General features: G+C 39.8%; 1 protein-coding gene across 1 annotated transcript in view; it reads right to left on the bottom strand.

The window, feature by feature from the left end:
• The window catches only part of SH3RF2 (SH3 domain containing ring finger 2), a 159,624-nt gene extending 148,398 nt beyond the window's left edge, over positions 1 to 11,226 (bottom strand). The window contains exon 1 of the mRNA XM_036751918.1: positions 10,846 to 11,226. Coding sequence (XP_036607813.1) covers positions 10,846 to 11,226 — 381 coding nt within the window. The remainder of the gene's footprint in view (positions 1 to 10,845) is intronic.
• Positions 11,227 to 20,943: the final 9,717 nt, after the last annotated feature.

Genomic DNA, 20,943 nt, shown 5'->3' with positions numbered 1-20,943 from the left:
TATTACATGTTTTATTCAGTCCTATTTAACTGAGCTAGTGGTTTCAAATGTTTAGTTGATAGAGTGCTAATGAAACCTTAAACACAGTTAGTTTTGCATGAGAAAAACTGTTCTCTGACTAAAAACTGCATCTCTAATCCCAAAGAACGAACTCTCAAAATCCTCTTGTGTTGCTAGAGGAATTGGAAGAGAAAATATGGATGTTTCAGAGTAAACCCATTTCTACTGGGAAAACAACCCAAAATGCATGCTCTCATTGTTGTCTTTACTTAACAATGAAATCAGGGACTTTGATTATTTATTTAATGTGACTGTTTGATATTGGTTAAACACTATTTGCTAAACAATTTTATTAGGTAAAGCTGCTTGGATGAATTCAAGCATAATTTTTTAAAGAACAGGAACTCAAGTGAGGTGGCAGGGGAAGGGAAAGTTGACATTCAGAACTTCTTTTCACTTTGGCAGGCCAAAGTGAGGAGCAGAGGATGGCTGGAGTGGACGATTTTAACTACTTACTGGAGAGGTAACATAGGTTGTTGATACAGAGATGGCCTCAGAGTCACAGAAACCTGGGATCATGTCCAACATCTGACACATATTGCCCCAGTGAACCTAAGCAAGCCACTTAGCTTCTTATTATCTTAGGCATCTCTCTAAAATTACAGCTGCAAATCTACATTGGTTGAGAAAGCATCTTCATTAAAGACTATCCTTATATTGATATATATCCAGGCAAAAAACAAAACAAAAACCAAAATGGATGAAGAACTCATTCTCATTTAAAACATTTTTAAGCAACTGTGTTTGTTTTAAGTTTTTATTAGATGAGAGGAATAGGGATCACTAAACTACTTGGAATTCTGCTGCCTTTTTATATTGGAGTTATATTTGATTCAGTTTCAAGCTTGATTGTAAGTTTCTAAGACAAAGGGCTCCATTCTTTGTGTCTTTTTTTCTTATTTTGACTGACTGACTGAATATCAGTTAACTGCACAGGTAGCCATTCTCCCATCAACACTAATTGGGCAAATAAAATCCCAGGCTGAACACTTTCCCATAAATATATTAGCATTTCCTCTCTTCTTTGGACTAACAATTCATGAGCTAACAATTCATGGTTTGAACTTGGCCCACAATATTCTTTGAGAGTGATGTTCATCACCCCCAGAGCCATTTAATATGGTGATTTATGATAAGAATACTTCTATGTCACTAAATGGATTTACGATTATCACAGCATGCCATTTATTACCCACGTAGATGTTTAATGACATGACTCATGAGAAATGTATTTACATAGGAGAAATTATTCCATTATTTGAGGCAAGCATGTGAACCCAAAGTTTGCCATGGTTTTGAATGGAAACTGAGATGAGATGAGTGCCAGGGACTTTAGGTGAACAAAGTTCATGATTCATGCTCAAGAAAACAAAACAACTCTGTTCCTCCTGGGATCTCCAAAAGATGGCAGATATTTTCAAGACAGGAGTCGTTACCTATCTGCTGGCTTTAACATGATCTTCTGGGGATTCATATGAGACATCCCAAGATGGCAAGCTGGGAGCTGATCTGGAATATGAACCTGGTGCATATCACTGAGATACAAGCTACAAGACTGTAACACACGAACATTGACTTTGGCCTCCCTTCTCTCTTTCCTCTCCCCTGACAACCCAAGGGACTATCAGGTAACTTGGTGATTTTCATGGTAATGAAAGGCTACATCTGTCAGCCCCAGTGAAGTGGAAGGTGGCTTAGTTATCTTGAAAATTGGACCATCTACTTGAACCCATGATACCTTGTTTGGCTGAGCTGAACTCATTCCCTAGTTGTAAACATGGCTGATGTTCACATCTGACAACGTGGAACTGGAGAATGGAACTTCTGCTGCGGCTGAAGGGATCGTTAGGTGAAGCAACTGAGTTTAAACCCCTGATTAAGGGTAACAGCAACAGTATTATATTTTGATCAGGAATGGCCTTTGAAGCCATTGAGTTCCATGTAAGTTTGCAGAAAAGGAAACTGAAGCATTAATAGCGAAAATTTTTATAATGTTCACAAGTTTGCAAAATGATTCACAGATAAGATCTCATTTTATCCTCACAATCTTGTGGGGCAGGTGCTATTATTATAATAATCATTTTATAGATGAGGAAACTGAGGCCCAGAAAGGTTAAATGCCATCAAGTTACACAGCTAGCAAGTATCTGACTTGAATTCAGTTCTTCCTGACGCTAAGTCCAACACTTTATCTGTTATACCAACTTTCTTTCCATTTTAGCAGCCCTCCATCATCTGATTCATATTACCCAGAGTCCCCTCTCCATTACTATCCTATACCCCCATCCCTAATTCCAGCCAGGGAATTTCTTCAATGTCATAACTCCCACCCCTCCCCTGATAATACCCATCATGTTTTTCTTTTAATGCATCTAAAATAGGTTCTTTCCTTTTACCAAAACATTTTCTTACTATCTATAGAATACACCTCCTCCATAATACACTCTCTCCCTAAGTAGAATTTGTTACCCTTGTTATCCAAAAAGACCCATGTACAGATACTCATGTATCCAGGCATGGTGACATGTGTACATGAGAACATGCATCCATATTTGTGTTGTTTAGTCTGTCTTGTCACCACTACTACACTTTGAGCCTAAGCAAGGTTCTTCTCTTCCTTATTGTTTAAACTCCTGCAACGCACTGGATGCTGTGCTTGTGATTGGGCAGTTGCTCGCCACAACTACATGGTATAGACATCAATTTTGCGAAGATTACAAAGGAGATAAAACAGTGATAATGATGATGATGCTAATGATGATGATGATGATAGCTTCTTTGCATTCCAGGAGTTTGCCTGGAGCTCTGCTTGATGCATGATCCCATAACCATTATTAGAATTAAGCATACCTCAGTTTGTTAGTCAGCGGCCTCTTCATTCTCAACTCAAACATCACCTTCTTTTTTAATTTAATATTTTTCCCCAATTACATGTAAAAACAATTTAAACTTTTTTAAAAAAAATTTTGAGTTCCAAATTCTCTCCCTCCCCCCCTCATTGAGAAGGCAAGCAATTTAACATAGGTTATACATGTGTATTCATGCAAAACACATTTCCATGTAAGTCATCAAACATTGCCTTCTTTCCTAATCTCCCTAGCTGCTTCTCCTTTTCAAATTATCTCGAATTTATTTATTTTGTATATGCTTATAAACATCATATTGTTTCTCCTGATGGAAAGCTAGCTCCTTGAAGGTAAGGATTTTTTTTTGTCTTTGTATCCCCTGTGCCTAGCATAGAGCCTGGCACATAGTAGGCACTTGATATCTTCTGATTCAATGACCAATTATGATCTCAGAGGACTCAGGAAGAATGCTGCCCTCCTCTTGACAGAGAAGTGATAGACTCAAGATGCAGAATGATACATTTTTTAGAACTGGCCAATATGGGAATTTGTTTTCTTTAATTAATAATTATGCATATTTCTTACAAGAGTTTTGTTTTTTTTTTCCAGTCGGGAGGAGGCAAGTGAGAGGGAAAGAAAACAAAAGCTTGTTAATTTAAAAAAAATTAATGTAGAAATAAATAAGGAAGCAAATAAATAAATGGATGGGTATATAGATATATAAATGAACAATAATTAGATATTTAAATAAGTGGGTAAATGCATAGATGAGTGAATATCTATACGGACAGATAGATAGATAGATAGGTGCTTGTTGACTGAGAGTCAGAAAATCTGGTTTGGAATCCTGGCTCTGCCACTCATTTGCTGTTTGGCCTTGGGCAAGCTGCATCCTTGCTTAGTGCCTTAGCTTCCTCCTCTGTAAATGAAGTGGTTTCTCTAGCATTCCATGCTTCCGTGAAAAAAATACAGGTACAAATGGGAGAGAATGATATAGAAGAATGAATGTGGCTTATTAGTTATAACTTTGGTTCCTTTCATTGGCTTAGCACTTGTCCCAGCAAAGTGCAAAGCTAGACAGTGGCCCACAGAACAGGGTGGATGAGAATGCTCATCAGGATTAAAAAGCTGAGCAAACACTTTCCCTCCCTCCATAAGCTCATTATGGCATAAAAGGGCACGTGGGCAGAGCAATCTTTCTTAAGTGGAAAAACAACAGCAACGACCAAAAAAAAAAATGTGTTAGCTAATACCTCCAGTGACACATCAGGTGCACATGGCAGATAATTATACCTGAAGAAGGAAAACCTTTGTTTGCTCCCTCACACCGGAGGAGCCAAGGCTGGCCCTTGGGGATTGAGCTTTTTTCTTTACTCAGGGTCAGTCTGTATAGCCTAGTGGTACCCTTTGTTTACTGATCAGGGATGAGACAGTTAACTGACCTATTCACCCATGAAGAGAAAAGCGCATCTGTAGTTATGGCCTTGATGATAAAAGAAATGTAATATATTTGGCAGCTCCTTTTTGTTTTAAGTTTCATTCAAATCCATGGTTGCAAGAGCACTGTATTATCTTTTGGCCACAGAAGTAGATGGGAATGCAATGTAATTGCGGAAGTGTTTGAGTGTATATGTGAGGGGTGGGTACAATGTTAATTTCAGGTAAAATACAAAATTACTGGAGCATAGGGTTTTTTGAAAACAAGCGACAGACTTCTATTAAGTTCCTTCCATCAACTCTATATCTTATATGTCCCTAGTTATTGCATGTTGCTTCCCCCATTAGAATGTAAAATCCCCCAAGGCAAGGGCTGTTTTTGCTTTCTTTGTATCCCCAGAACCCAGCACATAGTAAACACTTAATAAATGCTTGTTGACTAAGTTAATGAACCATTTGGTTCTTCCAACTTCTTATCCTCTGTTCTCGCCCTATGTGACATTCTCTTTGTCAAATTATGTATTCTCTCCTCCTGCACCTGGGTTGCAGCTGGCTCACATTTCATGGAGTTCTTGTTTTTAGGTGTTCGGATAATTACTGACCACATGCAACCTTAGCAAAAACAAATGTCTACATCACAAAGTTAGAGGGAGCTCCAGGTCAAGGGCTCTGGCCATTACCTGGCTTATGTACAACTGCAACCCCCAGACGAAATCCTTGACCTTTCATTCACTTTTATGGGTTTAAAAAACAGCTGAAAGGCGCTTCTGTTCTAGTTTTGTTTCTAAGACAAAGTGAGACGGTCCTTGCATTTGGGGATGGGAGAGGAGTTGGTTTGTTTTTTCTCCTTAAGACAGAGAGCACAGCAGGACTGTCTGTCAAAGGCATGATGCTGAGCAGCAAAGATAGGTTGGTGAGGTGAGGGATAAGTCAGGTGAGGTAATGCTATGTGTGTAAGAGCATAAAAGTCACATTTGTTCATGAGTCAGGAGAAGAGAAAGGTGGAGAAGGTTAATAAAGCTTCTTTATTCTGTCATAACAAATAGTCAATGTTGCTATTTTTGCAGGGGATTAACGGGGGGGAGGGCGCTAGCTCTGTGATTTCATGAGTAAACTTCTTCCACTAATGCATATTTGCAACTGGGCACAGAAAACTTAAGTGACTTGCCCGTGGTCACACAGTCAGTATGTGGAGGAGGCAGGACTTGAACCCAGATCTTCCTAACCAGCCCTATACCTAGTATGCCATGCTCTTTCTCCCATGACACCATAGCTCTACCTATCCCTCTGTATCAGAAGAAATCTGGGAAAGGGAAGGTAATTAGTGAGGTTCCCCCTAGAAACAAATAATGCCGTAAGAGAAGACACAGCATGCCTTAATTTTAGCCAAGGATTTCACAGGATCTTAATTTAGAGCTAGAAGGTAGCTTAGAGGCCATTTAGTCCAGGTCTCTCATTTTACAGGTCCATCCTGTGGGTCTGGAGAGGTCTGGTGACTTATCCAAGGTAACACAAGTGGTAAGTGACAGAGTAAAGATTTGAAACTTAAAAAAAAAGATTTGAAGCTTTTCCCATTGCACTATATTAATTCCCTAGTGTTTTAACACAGGTCTTAGTTTTTTTAGGTAGTGGGTACATGCTAAGATAAAAAGTCAGTCATCTGAATCACTGTGACAAATCATTTGAATTTAAAAATGAGCCAGAAACCAATGTTTCAGGAACCTTCTCCTCCCTGTACTATGATTGGTTTGGGGCTTTTTTTGTTGTTGAGACTCACTTAAACAAGGGGTCTTTCATCTGAGTTGAGTAATGGAGAGTTGATTCAAAAATGGTACCAAAGTGAACTCCAGGGAAGAGCGATGGGTTTAGAGGTTCCCATGGCTTTCTCATAAGTCTGAGGTATCCAAAATTGTCAACAAGGCCAGGCTGCTGAATTGCCAGATGCTTTCAGCTTAGCCAGGTCTCTCTAAAGAATAAGAGTGACACAGGAGCTGTTCGGTAACCCTGGAATTATTCAGATGACCTCAGCAGTCTGCCTGAAACAATTGCATTCTGTAGAAAAATATGTGGTCAACTTTCAAGGCTGTGTTTTACACAATAGCACTTGGAGCATGTGGAATGTGGACACCTTTGCACACAGGGCTATTCCCTTTTTATCTTGAGCTGATACTATGGGGTGTGATAGTTGGCATACACCTTGACACAGTAGATGGCCAGAGAATGGGTGCTATGCCTCTAAATGCCAACTCAGAGATATAAATGATCTTATTTAAAGAGCTTGAGAGTAGCAGGTAAATTAACTCTTTCAGGGTACCAAGCTGTAATTGAATACCTTATAAGAGTTGTCTTGCCAAATGGTAACCTGCCTAGAATAGATAATTTAACTTCTACGAGTGAATATTTCACACGTAGTATTTTTCTTGTCTTGGCTCACCATAGAAAAAAGTACAATTAGATTTTATTACACTCTCCTGCAAGGATCACATCTCCCTCTAAGTTTTATAGAATGCTTCATGCACTGGCAGTGCCCAATAAATGGTCAATAATAATAGTAATAATGATAATAATCATGTAAGTACTTTTCATCTAAGGCTCTAAAAGAGTTTTGCAAACATTAATTAGGCAAGCCTCACAACACTTCTCTGTTTTTATACTATCTCGCACCCTTTTAAAGATAGGTAAATTGAAACCCAGGGAAGTTAAGTGACTTGCCTAAGGTCACAAAACATGTTAAAAATAATAATAATAACACTTGGTATTTATGTAGTATATCTGGTGAGGAAACACAAGGATATGGTAAGGATAATCTTTGTTAATATCCTGGAGAAAAGCAGATGGTAAGTATTAGTGTCATTTTATAGCTGAGGAAACTGGGGCATTTGTATCTAGTAACTCAGGTTGCGTTGGAAATAAAGCCTTGCACCTCTAGCATGCTAGAGCAATGTTCTGGCTCCTGCATTGCTCTCATTTTCGTGTTCTAATCATGGGGCAGATTCACTGTTATTTTTCAAGCTTAGGGGAACTGTGCCTATTTTTGGTAGTTGGAGCAAGTTGCAGAATGATAGAGCACAATGCCAGGTACAAGTTTGTGCACATCCCCAATTGAGAAGTCAAGATCTAAAACATCAAGGAATGGAGGAGAGAGGTGTTCTAAGACATCATTACTCAGGGGCTGAAATGGGAAGGGTCAGGAGGGCGAAGGTTTGCATGAGGCAGGCCTACCTCACAGTAAACTAGCTTTGTGGATCTGGGTTACTAAACTGGGTTCTAGTTGACTGCTTGGTTTAGTTGTTTCATTCTTATCACAGGAGTTAGGGGTAGTTCCACCACCACCATCACTTCACATTTTCAGTGGACTCCTATATGATCTTGGACAAGTCATTTAATTTCTCTAGGCCTCAGTTTCCTCAACTGTAAAATGAGAGGGTTGGACTAGATGGCCTCTGAGGTCCCTTCAACTTCTAGATCTATGATCATATGAACTTTAAGGTCCCTTAAAACTCTAAATTTATGGTCTTGTGGTTATCATCACAACCTCTGGCTGAGTGACCCACTGGCCAGTAACATAATAAAAAATGTTCATCTAAAATCCCACCTTTTAGGGGGAAGCTTTCCCTAACTCCTCTTAATTTTCTCTTAAATTAGTTTCTATTTACCCTGTAATATAGCTTGCTTTGTACATATTTGGTTGCATGTTGTCTCCCCCCCATTAGACTGTAAGCTCCATGAGGGCAAGGACTGTCTTTTGCCTCTTTTTGTATACCGAGGGCTCAGCACAGTTCCTGGAACATAGTAGGTGCTTAACAAATGTTTGGGGCAGCTAGGTGGCACAGTGGAGAGAGTGTGGATAGAATGAATAGACCTAAATGAGGTCATAAAGAGTCAGACAGGACTTAACAACAACCACAACAACCATGTAACTTACTCCAGAAATATTGCTGAAGCAGAGGAAAACCAAGCCCCACATGGACTTCTAATACCTAAGTTCACATTTCAGTCCCTTGAGATATTGTGCAGACAGCACCGGACTTGAAGAGGATATTGGTTCAGATCTGTTTCTTAGTATCTCTATGACTTTGAGCTCTACTTTCATTTTTCTCATCTCTATCTTCAGGGTATTGTGCTAAATAACCTCTGAAGTCTAAATCTGTGATCCTTTAAGAGAAAGAAGTGGTAGACCTTCAAAGGCACCAAGTTCTTTTTCCATAACAAGCAGCTGATTGTTGAAAGCCCCCTCACCAATTCAACGCAATAAACATTTGTTTATTGTTGTTGCTCCGTTTTGTTTGACTTTTCTTGACCCCATTTGGAGATTTCTTGGCAAAGATACTGAAGTGATTTGACATTTCCTTCTCCAGCTCATTTTACTGATGTGGAAACTGAGGCAAACGGGGATAAGTGATTTGCCCAGAGTCACACACAACTAGTGTTTGAGGCCAGATTTAAACTCAGGTCTTCCTGATTCCAGTCCCAATGCTCTATCCAAGAGGCCACCTAGCTGCCTAAAAGTCATAGACTACTATGAAGACAGCCACTTAAGCTTTTGGGGGTGGTGACACTTGGACTTGATTAGGGATTTGACACTGGATTTGCATAAACCTAAAAGAAAATTTCTCCACAAATAAGGTATGCTTGATTAATGTGGCCCTTCCCCTTTTCCATTTCTCCTCCCCCCGCCCCATGTTAGGTTCTAAGCTCTGTCTGCACGATCACTTAGTTGGGGAGGAAAAGAAAAGGCAGGCTGCTATTTGGAGTATGTGTGTTTAAACACACAAATATCCACATAAGCCCACAACTAAAGGATTTGCACCTATTTTCTTCTCTTACTGCTTTCGTTTATGAAATTTTATATACCACCACAATGGGTGGCATAGAGAAGTTAAATAATACAGAACTAGGTTCTTAGAGGAACTCCTTCTTTCCTCCCCACATACACACTTCTTAACTGGGTGGTAAATCTCAGCTCTCCAGAGATTCTGTGAAAGAAGATGCCTAAGTAAAACCACCTCCCTCCTCTCCCCCATCTTGCCCACTGAAGCACCAAGTCGTGATTGACTGTGCCGCTGTTATTAAAACTCTCTTGCTTTCGTTATTTCGCAGCTGCTTAGTCTGCCCTTGCATTCTTATTTTCTAATTAGGCCGAGTAAATCAGCTATCATACGCGCTGGCCACAGTCCCTAGGTCTACATCAGAAGAAACTCCAGCACGCTGAGTTCAGGGGTAAAACTGTAGGCACATTTCTTTTTATAAAGATGAACACTTTATAAATTGTCCTGAGATAAGGAATATGCAAGAACAGGATAAAGTTAAGATAATACCACCAGGCTGAGACAAAAATGCACGCTTATAGCATAAGATATTTAAATATACAGAACTCTATGGGACATTAATATTTCTAGTTTTTTTATGATAGCCACCAATGAATAGTATGTCAATTCCCAATGTAATACTCATCTGTTATACTAGTAATATCATAATAATAGTAATATTTATATAGTGTTTTAAGGTTTACACCCTGCTTTATACGTTAACTCATTTCATCCCTTCTAAAACCCTGTGAGGCAGGAATCATTATTACCCCAATTTTACAGATGAGGGCGCTGGGGCAAAGAGGTTAAGTGACTTACCCAGGGTCACATGTCTGCCAAGTGTCTGAGGGTTAAGTTTAAACTCAGGATTTCCTGACTCCAGCTCAAGGCACAGCATGGTGGGGATAGATCAATAAATCCATTTCCACATATTTTTCTTGCTTCATCTTTAGGATTTTAATTTCTTGAATGCGCATTGTCATAATTGCATATTATGACTGGGATAAAGAGATAGATCAGGGCAAAAATCTAAATAAACCTGAATCTGGAAACTTTCCCGAGCCTTGAAAACAAAGCAGTTTAAAAATGTCCCCTTCTTTTTTTAGTCATGTTTCCCCACTTATTCCTTAAGAGTAACAGTGAAAGATGTTTTAAAAATATTGCTAAAAAAAAAAACCCAACTCATCCCTGTTACTTCCCGGAGCAGAACCTGGGAAAACCAAAATCTATAAAAATACTCTAGAAGTGGGCAGGTATAAGAGAGGTCCTAAACTGTTTGTAGAGTTTGGGGGATACTTGGGATCTCATCAAGTTGCACGGCTAAGCAAAAAAGGATAGTAATAATAGCTAGCATTTATATAGAGATTCAAGGTTTGTAAAATGCTTCACAAATACCATCTCATTTTACTTTTGCAACAACCCTGCAGTTAGATGCTATTATCATCCCTACTTTACAGATGAAGAAACAAAGGAAGACAAAAGTTAAGTGACTTGCCCAGGGTTCCACAACTAGTAAGTATCTGAGGTTGGCTTTGAACTTGGGTCCATCACAAAATAATAAATAGTAAGCAAGTTCACTGATGCTAGAAATTTTATAAGAAGGGAAGACTCAGCTAAAATCAAGTACTCCTTAGCCATTTGTATGTAATAATTCAGTCTTTGATGTGACAGAATATCAACAGATACTTTCTTACCCCATCCATGTGGATTCGGACATTGGGAGTCAGTCGGTATGGACTAGGCTGTGAGCCTCTGGGATCTGTCCTAGTTTTCCTGCTTGGGTCCTGAGAGGTCAATATGCCAGGTCTTCGGATGGAGCCTGCTCTCACCATGCTCTGACCCGATCGGACGCCATCCAGGAGACGCACCAAGAGCAAGTTGGCTGGGAGCTCCTCAATACCGCAGAAGACAAGGGTTCTGCATTCTGGGCACCTCAGTTCCTTTCGTGCTTTGAATATCCTCTGTAGACATGGTTTACAAAAGGTGTGCTGGCAGGGGAGGACTTTGGCTGTGACATCGAGCTTTTCAAAACACACGGGACACTCCAGAAGATCAAGTAACGCCAAATCATCCATCTTATTTTAAAACTCCAATCCTGGCCTGAATGGACAGAGTCCACATGGTAAGGTGACCTGAGACAAGAGTGGGGGATGGGGAAGCAGGTCAGATCAGTCCTCAGGAGAACACCAGCTGGGTCCTGGATTTCAGAGAACCTTGCTGTCTGAAGAAAAAGAGAGGACAAAAAAATGTGACTGCTTTGAAATGTATCCCACCTACATTATGAAGCAGTGCCTCATAAGGCAATTTGCAAGTGTGTACTTTGTTCCAGCATCCAAGTTTCAAGTGAGTCATTGTGATTCAGTAGTAGCAGGTACAGCATTGTCTCTCAAGCCTGCTGCAGAAATCAGAGGGGGGCTTTCAATTGGGTGACAAGGAACAGGAGTTTTAGAGGGAAAGCTAAACTCCAAGGTGAATAATTCATATCACAGTGGCTATGCTAATTCCCACCTGTAAATGGAAGCTAGGGGTGGGTTGGGAAGTACAAACCTGCCTCAGTCTCAGTTTTGAAAACTTTAATTCATAGCAGAATCAAGACCTCTTGGAGGATATAGAGCTATGACTTTCTTTCCTCATTTTTTCTAAGCATATGTTTGATAATAAGAGGCAGCTTGTAGACAGTGGGCCAACCTTAGAGTCGGGCAGTCCTGCCTTAGATACAAACTCAGTTTGTGACCGTGTACACATGGCATTCTATTGGGGTAGTGTAAGGGGAAGCATGTAACAGATAAATGTAAAATACTTTGGAGAGAAGTGCAGTATTAACTGAGGGTTCAGGAAAGGCCTCTTGTAAAACTAAATTATAGAGGAATTGCCAATCTGCACCAGTAAAGGGTGTTTCCATACCCAGAGTCCCTCACAATTCTGTCCTTCTGACCCCCCCCCCCAAAGTTACAAAGCAATATACTATGCAGCTGTAAGGTTAGCATCTTTTAAATACCCTTCTTGTATGAGATTTCTTAGCAATGCATGGGAAACCTTTCACCTAGCAACCTATTTCAATAATAGTTTTAGCCCCAACTGCAAACTGGTCACTTTAAGCCTCACTCTGCTTACTTAGCACGATTATCTAAGACAATCACAGAAGGCAATATTCCTCCCACAACGTAAAGTAACTGAGCCTGTTTAGCTACTTTGACAACAGTTCTGAGTTTTAACTGAAACAGATAGGAATTCTGGACTGTGGCCACAATCTACAAAAGGAAAGCGGGGTCCAGATTTCACAGGTAGGGGTGTGTGTGTGTGTGTGTGTGTGTGTGTGTGTGTGTGTGTGTGTGTGCTATAAAGTTCCCAAAGTCAAAATCCCAAGTCTCAGAAATCCTGTCCTTCCTCCTGATGGGCGTAATGGCCCTCTCCAACTCGCTAGAGCTAAGTCTCTCTGAAAAGTCCAACGCTCCTCACGCAACACTAAGCCAGACTTCAGCGCTGGTGCGTACTGAGTAACTCTTCGGAAGGAGGCAAAGAAAGGGTGGCGGTCAACCCCCTAACAAGCAAGAGGGACCTTAAATGCTGAGAGATGGCTCTGGGCACTCCCACTGCTCCCCCGCGCCCCCACTCCCCTCAAAGATGCCAGGCTCTGGCTTGCTTTGGGACGTAGTCAGCTCCCGGCCAGTGCTGCCACTAACCTCAACGCCGCTGACCTTTGCAGAAGAAGCTCAGCCTGCGCGCTCAGCCCAAGTGTCTCGTGTCTGCTCCCCGAGCTGCAGCCGCCTTGAAAACTTTAACAACTATGTATGTTACTCATTTGGATGACTCGGCTTACTCATCCAGCTCTGTTAACGCTTTCGCCGCCGGGCTACAGACGCTCCGCAGGTTTCGGGAGGAGGAAGTACACTCCCTGCGGCGGAGCCCATTGTTTTTGCCGCCCTGCTTATTTCTGGGAAAAGGCGAGATTGGGGAACAAGATTAGGAGGGCGTAAATAACAGCGAGCCCCCAGGATAAAGCACGTGTATGGTTTGCACGTTCACCTTTTCCATTCGCCAGTCTAAGTAAGAAGTTGAAACATGTCTGTCGTGATCAAAGATTAACGATCATTGTCTTCATTTTAAACCCTGAACCCTCATGAGGGTTTCCTCGGAACAACCCCACCCTCCCCCAATCCCTATTTGTAATAGCATAAATGCACGTCTAGGATCTGACCCATGACATAATTGCATAAACTGAAAGAGATCTTAGAGGTTAACATGCCTAATACTTTCAATTCTAGATGAAAGGCCCAAGAGAGGTGAAGTGACTTGTCCAGGGTCACTAGTTAACGAAAACTGGGACTAATCCCAAGTTGTCTTTACTTCCAGCTCAGAGCTTTCTCCATATTACATTCTCTCACAATATAAGAATTGTAATTCTTCCATTTTTTTAGACAGCACATTAAAATAAAAACATGGAAATAGACAATAAACTAGAATGGAGTGGTTATTTTTATGTTTTTCAAACTTTGCCCAATGCTATTCTGAAAAATACCGGCCCAAAAGAAAAGGTATTTCAGGTATGGAGTAGAACAGAAGTTACCTGAATATTTCTGAGCAAAACCTTTTTTTTTTTTTTGGGTTAACCACTTTTGCTGTTGTTTAGTTGTGTCCAACTCTCTGTAACCCTATTTTGGGCAAAAAGTCACCCTGCTATTAAGTGTCTGAGGCTGAATTTGAACTCATGAAAATGAGTCTTCCTGATGCCAAACCCGTATTTTATCCACTGTGCTACCTAGCTGTCCTAACCACTTTACTTCATAGCTAACCAAATTTGGGAGATATTTTTCTGTTCAATTTTTGTAGATTCCTATACCATTTTTATACATACATCTCCTTTTTATACATCATATTTAATACATGCAGAATTTATTCTTTCTAATTGGTAGTGCTGGAGAAGACTTTTAAGAGTCCCTTAGACAGCAAGGAGATCAAATCAGTCAAAACTTAATGAAATTAATTGAGACTACTCACTGGAAGGTCAAATAAATACTCCTTATTAATAAGAAACTTAATATCACCAGTGCTGTGATCATTTGCATTTTAAAAGAGGAAACCTGGTGAAAACAATACTCTACCCAAACGAATTAATTGTTAATGGTAGAATTTCAGACATCGGTGCCAGACCAGTGAAGAATATCATTCAGGAGAAGCACTGGGTCTTCCCAAAATCCCTTATAATATACCATGTAGGTGACCATCTAGCATACTGCAGGGATGACTAACCCTGATTGAAACCCTGCAAGGGAATTCTGTTTGTAGCTGTTCCTTTATCTTCAGAGACAGGCCGATAGTACTAAATCAGGATTTCCCCCAGTCTTCTTAAATGCTTATTTGGCAGCAGTTCAGATGAATATCTAAAGCATATAAACAAACCAACAAATAAAAACCTACAAAGTGAACCTCTCCAGACTCTAGGCTCTGACTTCTTTTTTTTTTTTTCACTGTACATGTAGCCTGTTGTCAGTAGTTGTGTTTGTAAAGTTATCATTGGCTGTATGTATTATACTTAAAATATGTATGTAATGTTTGTACCTGCTGTTTATATTTGCAAATATCCCTCACTTTATGTAATAGTCAAGTCCCTGAAAAGTTATAGTCCAATCTGAATTTTAGTAAATTTTAGTAAATCAGACCATACTTTATGCTTATTTCTGATTGGTCTTTAGTTGACAGTTGCTTTTTAATGCTTCAGCTTCCCCTCCCCACAGCCTTGAGTGTCAAATAGTTACTTATCTATGATCATTTAAGTCCATGATGATTACACAATTACAGAATCTTAGAATCAAAGAACCTCAGAGTTTAGAAGGGGCCTCAAGTCATCTAGTCAATCAATCAATAAACATTTGTTGTCAACACTCTTCATGACCTTGTGGACCATATATAGCACTTGCCAGGCCATTCTATTCTCCACTCTTTCCCAAAGTCTGTCCAGGTTCATGTTTGTTGCTTCTGTGACACCATCTCTCCAACTCATGCTCTGTTGTTCCTTTTTCCTTTTGACTTCAATCTTTTCCAACATTTGTCTTTTCCAATGAATCCTGTCTTCTCATTACATGGCCAAGGTATTTAAGCTTCAGCTTCAGTATTTGACTTTCCAGTGAATAGTCTCAATTAATTTTGTTGTTTTGACTTATTTGATCTCCTTCCTGTCTAAGGGACTTTCAAAAGTCTTCTCCAGCACTACAATTAGAAAACATAAATTCTGCATCACTCAGCTTTCTTTAAGGTTGAAGTCTCACTGCCATACATTGCTACTGGAAAAACCATAGCCTTCACACTATAGACCTTTATCAACAAGGTAATGCCTCCGCTTTTTAGTATGCTGTCCAGATTTGCCATAGGTTTCCTTCCAATGAGCAAATATATATTTTTTAAAATTTCCTGGTTGCAATTGCCTTCTGCAGTGGTCTTTGAACCCAAGAATATGAAATCCGACACTACTTCCATTTTTTCTACCTCTAATTTCTAGGAAGTGGTGGAACCAGTTGCCAAGATCTTAGTTTTTTTGTTGTTAAGCTTCAAGCCAGTTTTTACACTCTCCTTTTTCACCTTTATCACGAGGCTTCTTAACTCTTTTTTTGTTTAGTCATCTTTTTTTTCAGTTGTGTTGAATTCTCTGTAACTTCTTTTTGGGGTTTTCTTGGCAGAGATACTGGAGTGGCTTGCCATTTCCTTCTGCTCATTTTACAGATGAGGAAATTAAGGCAAACAGGGTTAAGTGACTTGCTCAGGGTCACACAGCTAGTAAGTGTCTGAGGCCAGATTTGAACTTAAGAAGATGAGTTTTCTTGACTTCAGGCCTGGCACTCAATCCACTTTGTTGCCTAGCTGCCACAACATTTATTAAGTATCTACTAAGTGTCAGATGATGTGCTAAATGCTAGGGATGAAAAAAAAGGCAAAAACAGTCCCAGCACTTAAAAGGCTTACATTCTAATGGGGATTTAATAAATTAATTAACCCAACTTCCATCTGAAGCAAAAATTCCTCCCCCTACCACTTGCTTCCCTACTTAATGGAAACTTTGTGTAAAATTCAAGAAGTATTTTGTAATATAATTAACTGCTCTCTAAATTAATGATCTGTTTTTAAATATTGCTGCTCATCATATACCTGGTGTTTTTGTTGTGTTGCACATGTCACAAAGGTAGGGATTTTTCTTCTTCTCTTCTATCTAACTGCAGTGCCTAGGACAATACTAGATACACATTAGACTCTTAATGATGCTTGTTGTTTTTTTCCTGGTTGCTCAAGTTGTCTTTGCACCTTTATTTTCTATTAATGTTAGGTCACATTTGGCACCTTAATTGAAAGACAAGAAGGGTGTGCAATGGGCAATTGCTTACCTATACAGGTGAATTCCAGGAACACAGGGACCATTTCTTTTCTAAACTTTGCTTTTTCTCCAGCCAATTAGCATAGGACCCTTTACACTGTAAGGGCTTAAAAATGTTTGTTAGATGCCTGGATTAATGTATGAAGCACTGAGAGTCAAATGTAACAAACTGATTGTCTGTTTAACTTGTTGCCTTCCCTTGAGGGTTGTGATCTCAAATTTGGTTGGTTCTGAGGTTCCTTCTAGAGATCTCAGATTTGAGACAGAATTGAAGTAAAGGCTAAGAATCTCTTCCGTATACTACCATTGTCTTGTGATATGTTCTTGGGGAGGACTCGGAGCCATCCTGAGCTTCTTGGGCCTCTCTGACCTGCAGAAAACCAGGGCCCACCTGGATCCTTGAGCCTAGTACAGAAATGAGCCGTGCCTTCTCTCCCCATTTCCTCTGCACACCACTCTAACCTAGGACGTATAAGAATGAAGCAAACCAAATAACCATTTGGCTCTTCTTGTATGGATAACTGTCTATATGGGTCATACAACCCAGAAAGGAAGTATGGGGTAGCTTAGAGACAGATTAAGGAGCAAAACTGCAATTAACTTCTGGGATATTTTCTAAGTCCCAGGGCAGTAGTTTCTCTCCAGTCCCCAGCTCCTAACTTCCTCCTGGAAAGGAAGTTCAATGAGGCTGATTTTTCCTTCCCTCTTTAGAGACATATGGTTTTTGCTATCATTGTTTCATCGCAGGCAGACTAGTCTCAGGTATTCTTATGTGAGTGGAGAGGAGACAGAAAGTACTACATGTTACAATTTAGCATTTTGAAGCACAGCATATATTAACTACAAAGTAATTAAAGCAGGATGAGTTGAGATCTGTGCCATTGTTAGCACATTTATTACAGTTAAGAACAAGACGACCATCTTCTAAAATCATTGATAAAACTACTTAAGCTGCTGTGAGTTGTGGTTAAGCCATAATTGATACTGTTTCTTACCAAGAAAAGAGCTGTGATCTGTCCTCCCCTCCCCAACCTGTCTTCCCACTTTTTATTCTGATACTTCCTTCCTGATGAAATCAGGAGGTGTTTTGCCTCAAAACCACTGGCAGGATAGAACCCTAAGTCTTATAAAATTCAGGGCAAGTCTCTGCAGAAGCAGTGATTCGACTAAGTTGTTGAGTAACTTGTAATCCTACAAATTTGCTCAAACAGATAGGAAAGTTGTAAAATGTTCTTCCTCCTAAATGCCTACTTAAGTGTCAGATTTCTCATTCCACAGAGAGGTCCTTTAGGAGTATACTGAATATACAGGAGGTAAATGCTTTGTCATCCTTGATATTCTTTCCCCTTGGCTCAAAACTCTCAAGCTTTCTTGTCTGCCAACTCCTGATCATACTTCACTTTCTGGTAGATTTGGGTTTCTAAATGTGCCTCCTACTTATGAGCTGATAGAGAATTTTATTCTTCTTCTGGTCTTTTTTGTGACTTCTGATAGGGTATAGGCCTGTGGTCAAGCACGCAACTAGAATCATCTATTTGACTTTGGAATCCAAATTAACATCTCCCACCAATTCCCCACTTTGGTACCTCTATTTCCTTCTCTCTTTGCTAGAACAAAGCATTCTGTGCATCCTTCCAACCTGTTCTTTCATATCTTGCTTACTCCAATGTGTAATATTCAATGGACCTTAATTTCCTCTTTATCTTCCTGAGTAACATTTAGTTCAAAGGGTTCTTTGAGAGGGAACCTTTCTCAAGGTTTCTGTATTATGAGATATTTTTGTACCCTGAAGAGCCAGAAAGGGAAGATGAGGCTGAATATTTCTTTAAACAAGGAGATACTCTTCAATCATAGGGTACAATGAGCATTTAATGCATGAAGAGGGTCTATTTAGGGAATATTGACTATACCCTATTGCATTTCCTTTCAGATTTTTATGTCCAGCAACATTCAGCATAGCCAAGCAGTATGGGATCACGTTTGGAAACAAAGAAACTTGCACACAATAGCATCAGACTCATCCATGAGAAAAAAAGAAAAGGGAATTAAGAAACAGAAAGGGGAAAAAAGATTTCACTTTGAAGCTGAGATAATGCAAAGTACCAACAGACTAAATAAAGGCTGAGAAGTAAATTTGGTTAAAAACTCCTTTGGTTTCTTAATAACACATGGAGAATCCCATAAATAAAACAAGAGTCATCATCTTCATTTTTTTCTCTTTCCCAACTTCTGACTATGTGGACTTTGTATCTGCTATCCTAGAAATATATATATTTGTCCTGCCACATGTCTGGCTTTTCCATTTACAAAGTTTCACTGGTGGCAATTAGCAGTGGGTAGGCTGGGAATGTGGGCTGACAAGGAAGATAATTCTGGGAGGTGAACAGCTCAGACCATCTTTCTCCCTTCCCCATGTCACTACATGAGATTAAGAATTGGTTGGATTCTCTTTCTATAAGCCTCAAGGCAGAAGGACTGAACAAAGGTAAATTTCTAGGGGTTGTTTTGGGCTGAAATAAGTCTCCAGACATCAAACTTGACCTTTGGTTAACTCTAGTTTGAAGAACCCTGGGTGTGTAAACTCTTAGAGCCAACCTGGGAGTTTGGGTTCATTCTGGATCCACTTAAGTAGGGATGGCCCAGATTATATTCGTCCATTATAATTCACTCTGGGTTGGAGTAATGCATTGAGAACTGTCAGAATTTATCTCAATGAAATTGTTTAATAGGGGAAAAATTAATAGCATTAATTAAAATTAATTGGTAGATTTTTTTTTGATCATCAGGCTACTTTGACAATATTTCTGCTCTCTCTCCTTTCCCCACAATTTTTATACCAAACTTTCAAGAAGGTCTGTTACTGAATAAGTAAATAGGGAAAGGAGAAAAAATAAACAATGATACTTCAAATCCCAGCTAAGAAACTGTGTGACCCCTGAGGGTCTCTGTGGCCTCTGAGGTTCCTTCTAGCTCTATGACCTTAAGACTGATTTTGCTCATGGAGAAATGATAATGAAATATATCTCCCTCTTCTTCAGAGAGACTGGGAGGGGTACTATAGTGACAGAACAGTATATACTTTCTGACATGGTCATTATGTAGGCTAGTTTTGCTTAACTGTTTTTCTTGGTTGCAAGGGAGAGGTAATTCAATGCTGATGATTAGGTTATAGCTAGTAAAGACTGTGATATAAAAATGAATAGTATTAACAAAACTTATGAAAAGTTAAAAAAGAATATTTCTTGACTTCAAAATGATAGCTGGGGGAAAGAACTGTATTTAGCAAAGGAAGTATATGGTTTTACACCTACCTTTTTTGCACCTAACTTTTAGAGGTCTTATTTAGTATGTAATATACAAAGTATATTAATTAAGACATTGACATGAAAGGTAGTTTAGATATTCTAAGCCAACTTAAAGGGTGTGTATGTTATGTTGGGAGCTGATTAGAACCCTACATACCATTTTAATAATTCTTCCTCAACATTGGATAGTGCTCCAACTGGCAATCCCCATCTTGGCATCCTTACCCACAAAAGGCTTTACTTGTCCGGAAAAGAGAGTGAATATTCAATTAATGGGAAGAGAACAAACATGCCCATATTGGTAAGAACTTGTCTGCCCACTCCTACAAGGGGGAGAGTGGGGAGGACTGTGGCTTTTGGAAGGGAGGGGCAAACAAGAGATGATTGGTGTCACTTTTGAAAGCACAGCAAGTTTTGTAGTGCTACTTTTCCACCCTTGGATTGGGGTGATCTCATCCTCTGCTAAATCTACATTCTGCTTTAGTTTCTGTAGTTTTAGAGTTGAGCCAATAGGAGAGGGTTATTCTGTATAAGCCATGGATGAACGAGAATCCTTCACATTTGTACAATGTGTCAGCTCTATAGTGTCCAAAGTACTTTTCTATAATCTCACAAAAGCTCTGTGAGTTAGCCAGAAGAATTATAACTAGCCCCATTTTATAAAAAAGAAAAGGGAGTCAAAGAGAGGTTTAGTGACTTCCACAAGATTACACAGCTAGTTATAAGTAGGATGGGAACTTGAATCCAGATCTTCAGACTAGTATTGCTCTTTACACTAGACCAGGGGTGGTGAACCTGAGGTCTCAACGCCACATGTGGCCCTCTAGGTTCTTGACAGAATCCAACCTTCACAGTCAAAGGGCTGCATTTGAGGACCTTGAGGGCCACATGTGGCCTTGAGTCTGCAGGTTAGTTTGGATTCAGTCAAAGGACCACACTTGAGAACCTAGAAGGCCAGATTTGGCCTTGAGGCTGCAGGGTCATCACCCCTGCTAACTAGTTCATACACATATGTTTGTGTATCTCAGACTTGCAAATAAGGTACAAAACTTTCACCAGTTCACAATTTGATTCTTCTAGTGCAGTTTCCACGAGGAGACCATTAGATTTTAATGTTGATTCCT

This window comes from Trichosurus vulpecula, chromosome 3 (genome assembly GCF_011100635.1).
Source record: "Trichosurus vulpecula isolate mTriVul1 chromosome 3, mTriVul1.pri, whole genome shotgun sequence".
Lineage (NCBI taxonomy): Eukaryota > Metazoa > Chordata > Mammalia > Diprotodontia > Phalangeridae > Trichosurus > Trichosurus vulpecula.
Note: the sequence above shows the minus strand (reverse complement) of the source record. Positions and strands in the feature narration are given on the sequence as shown.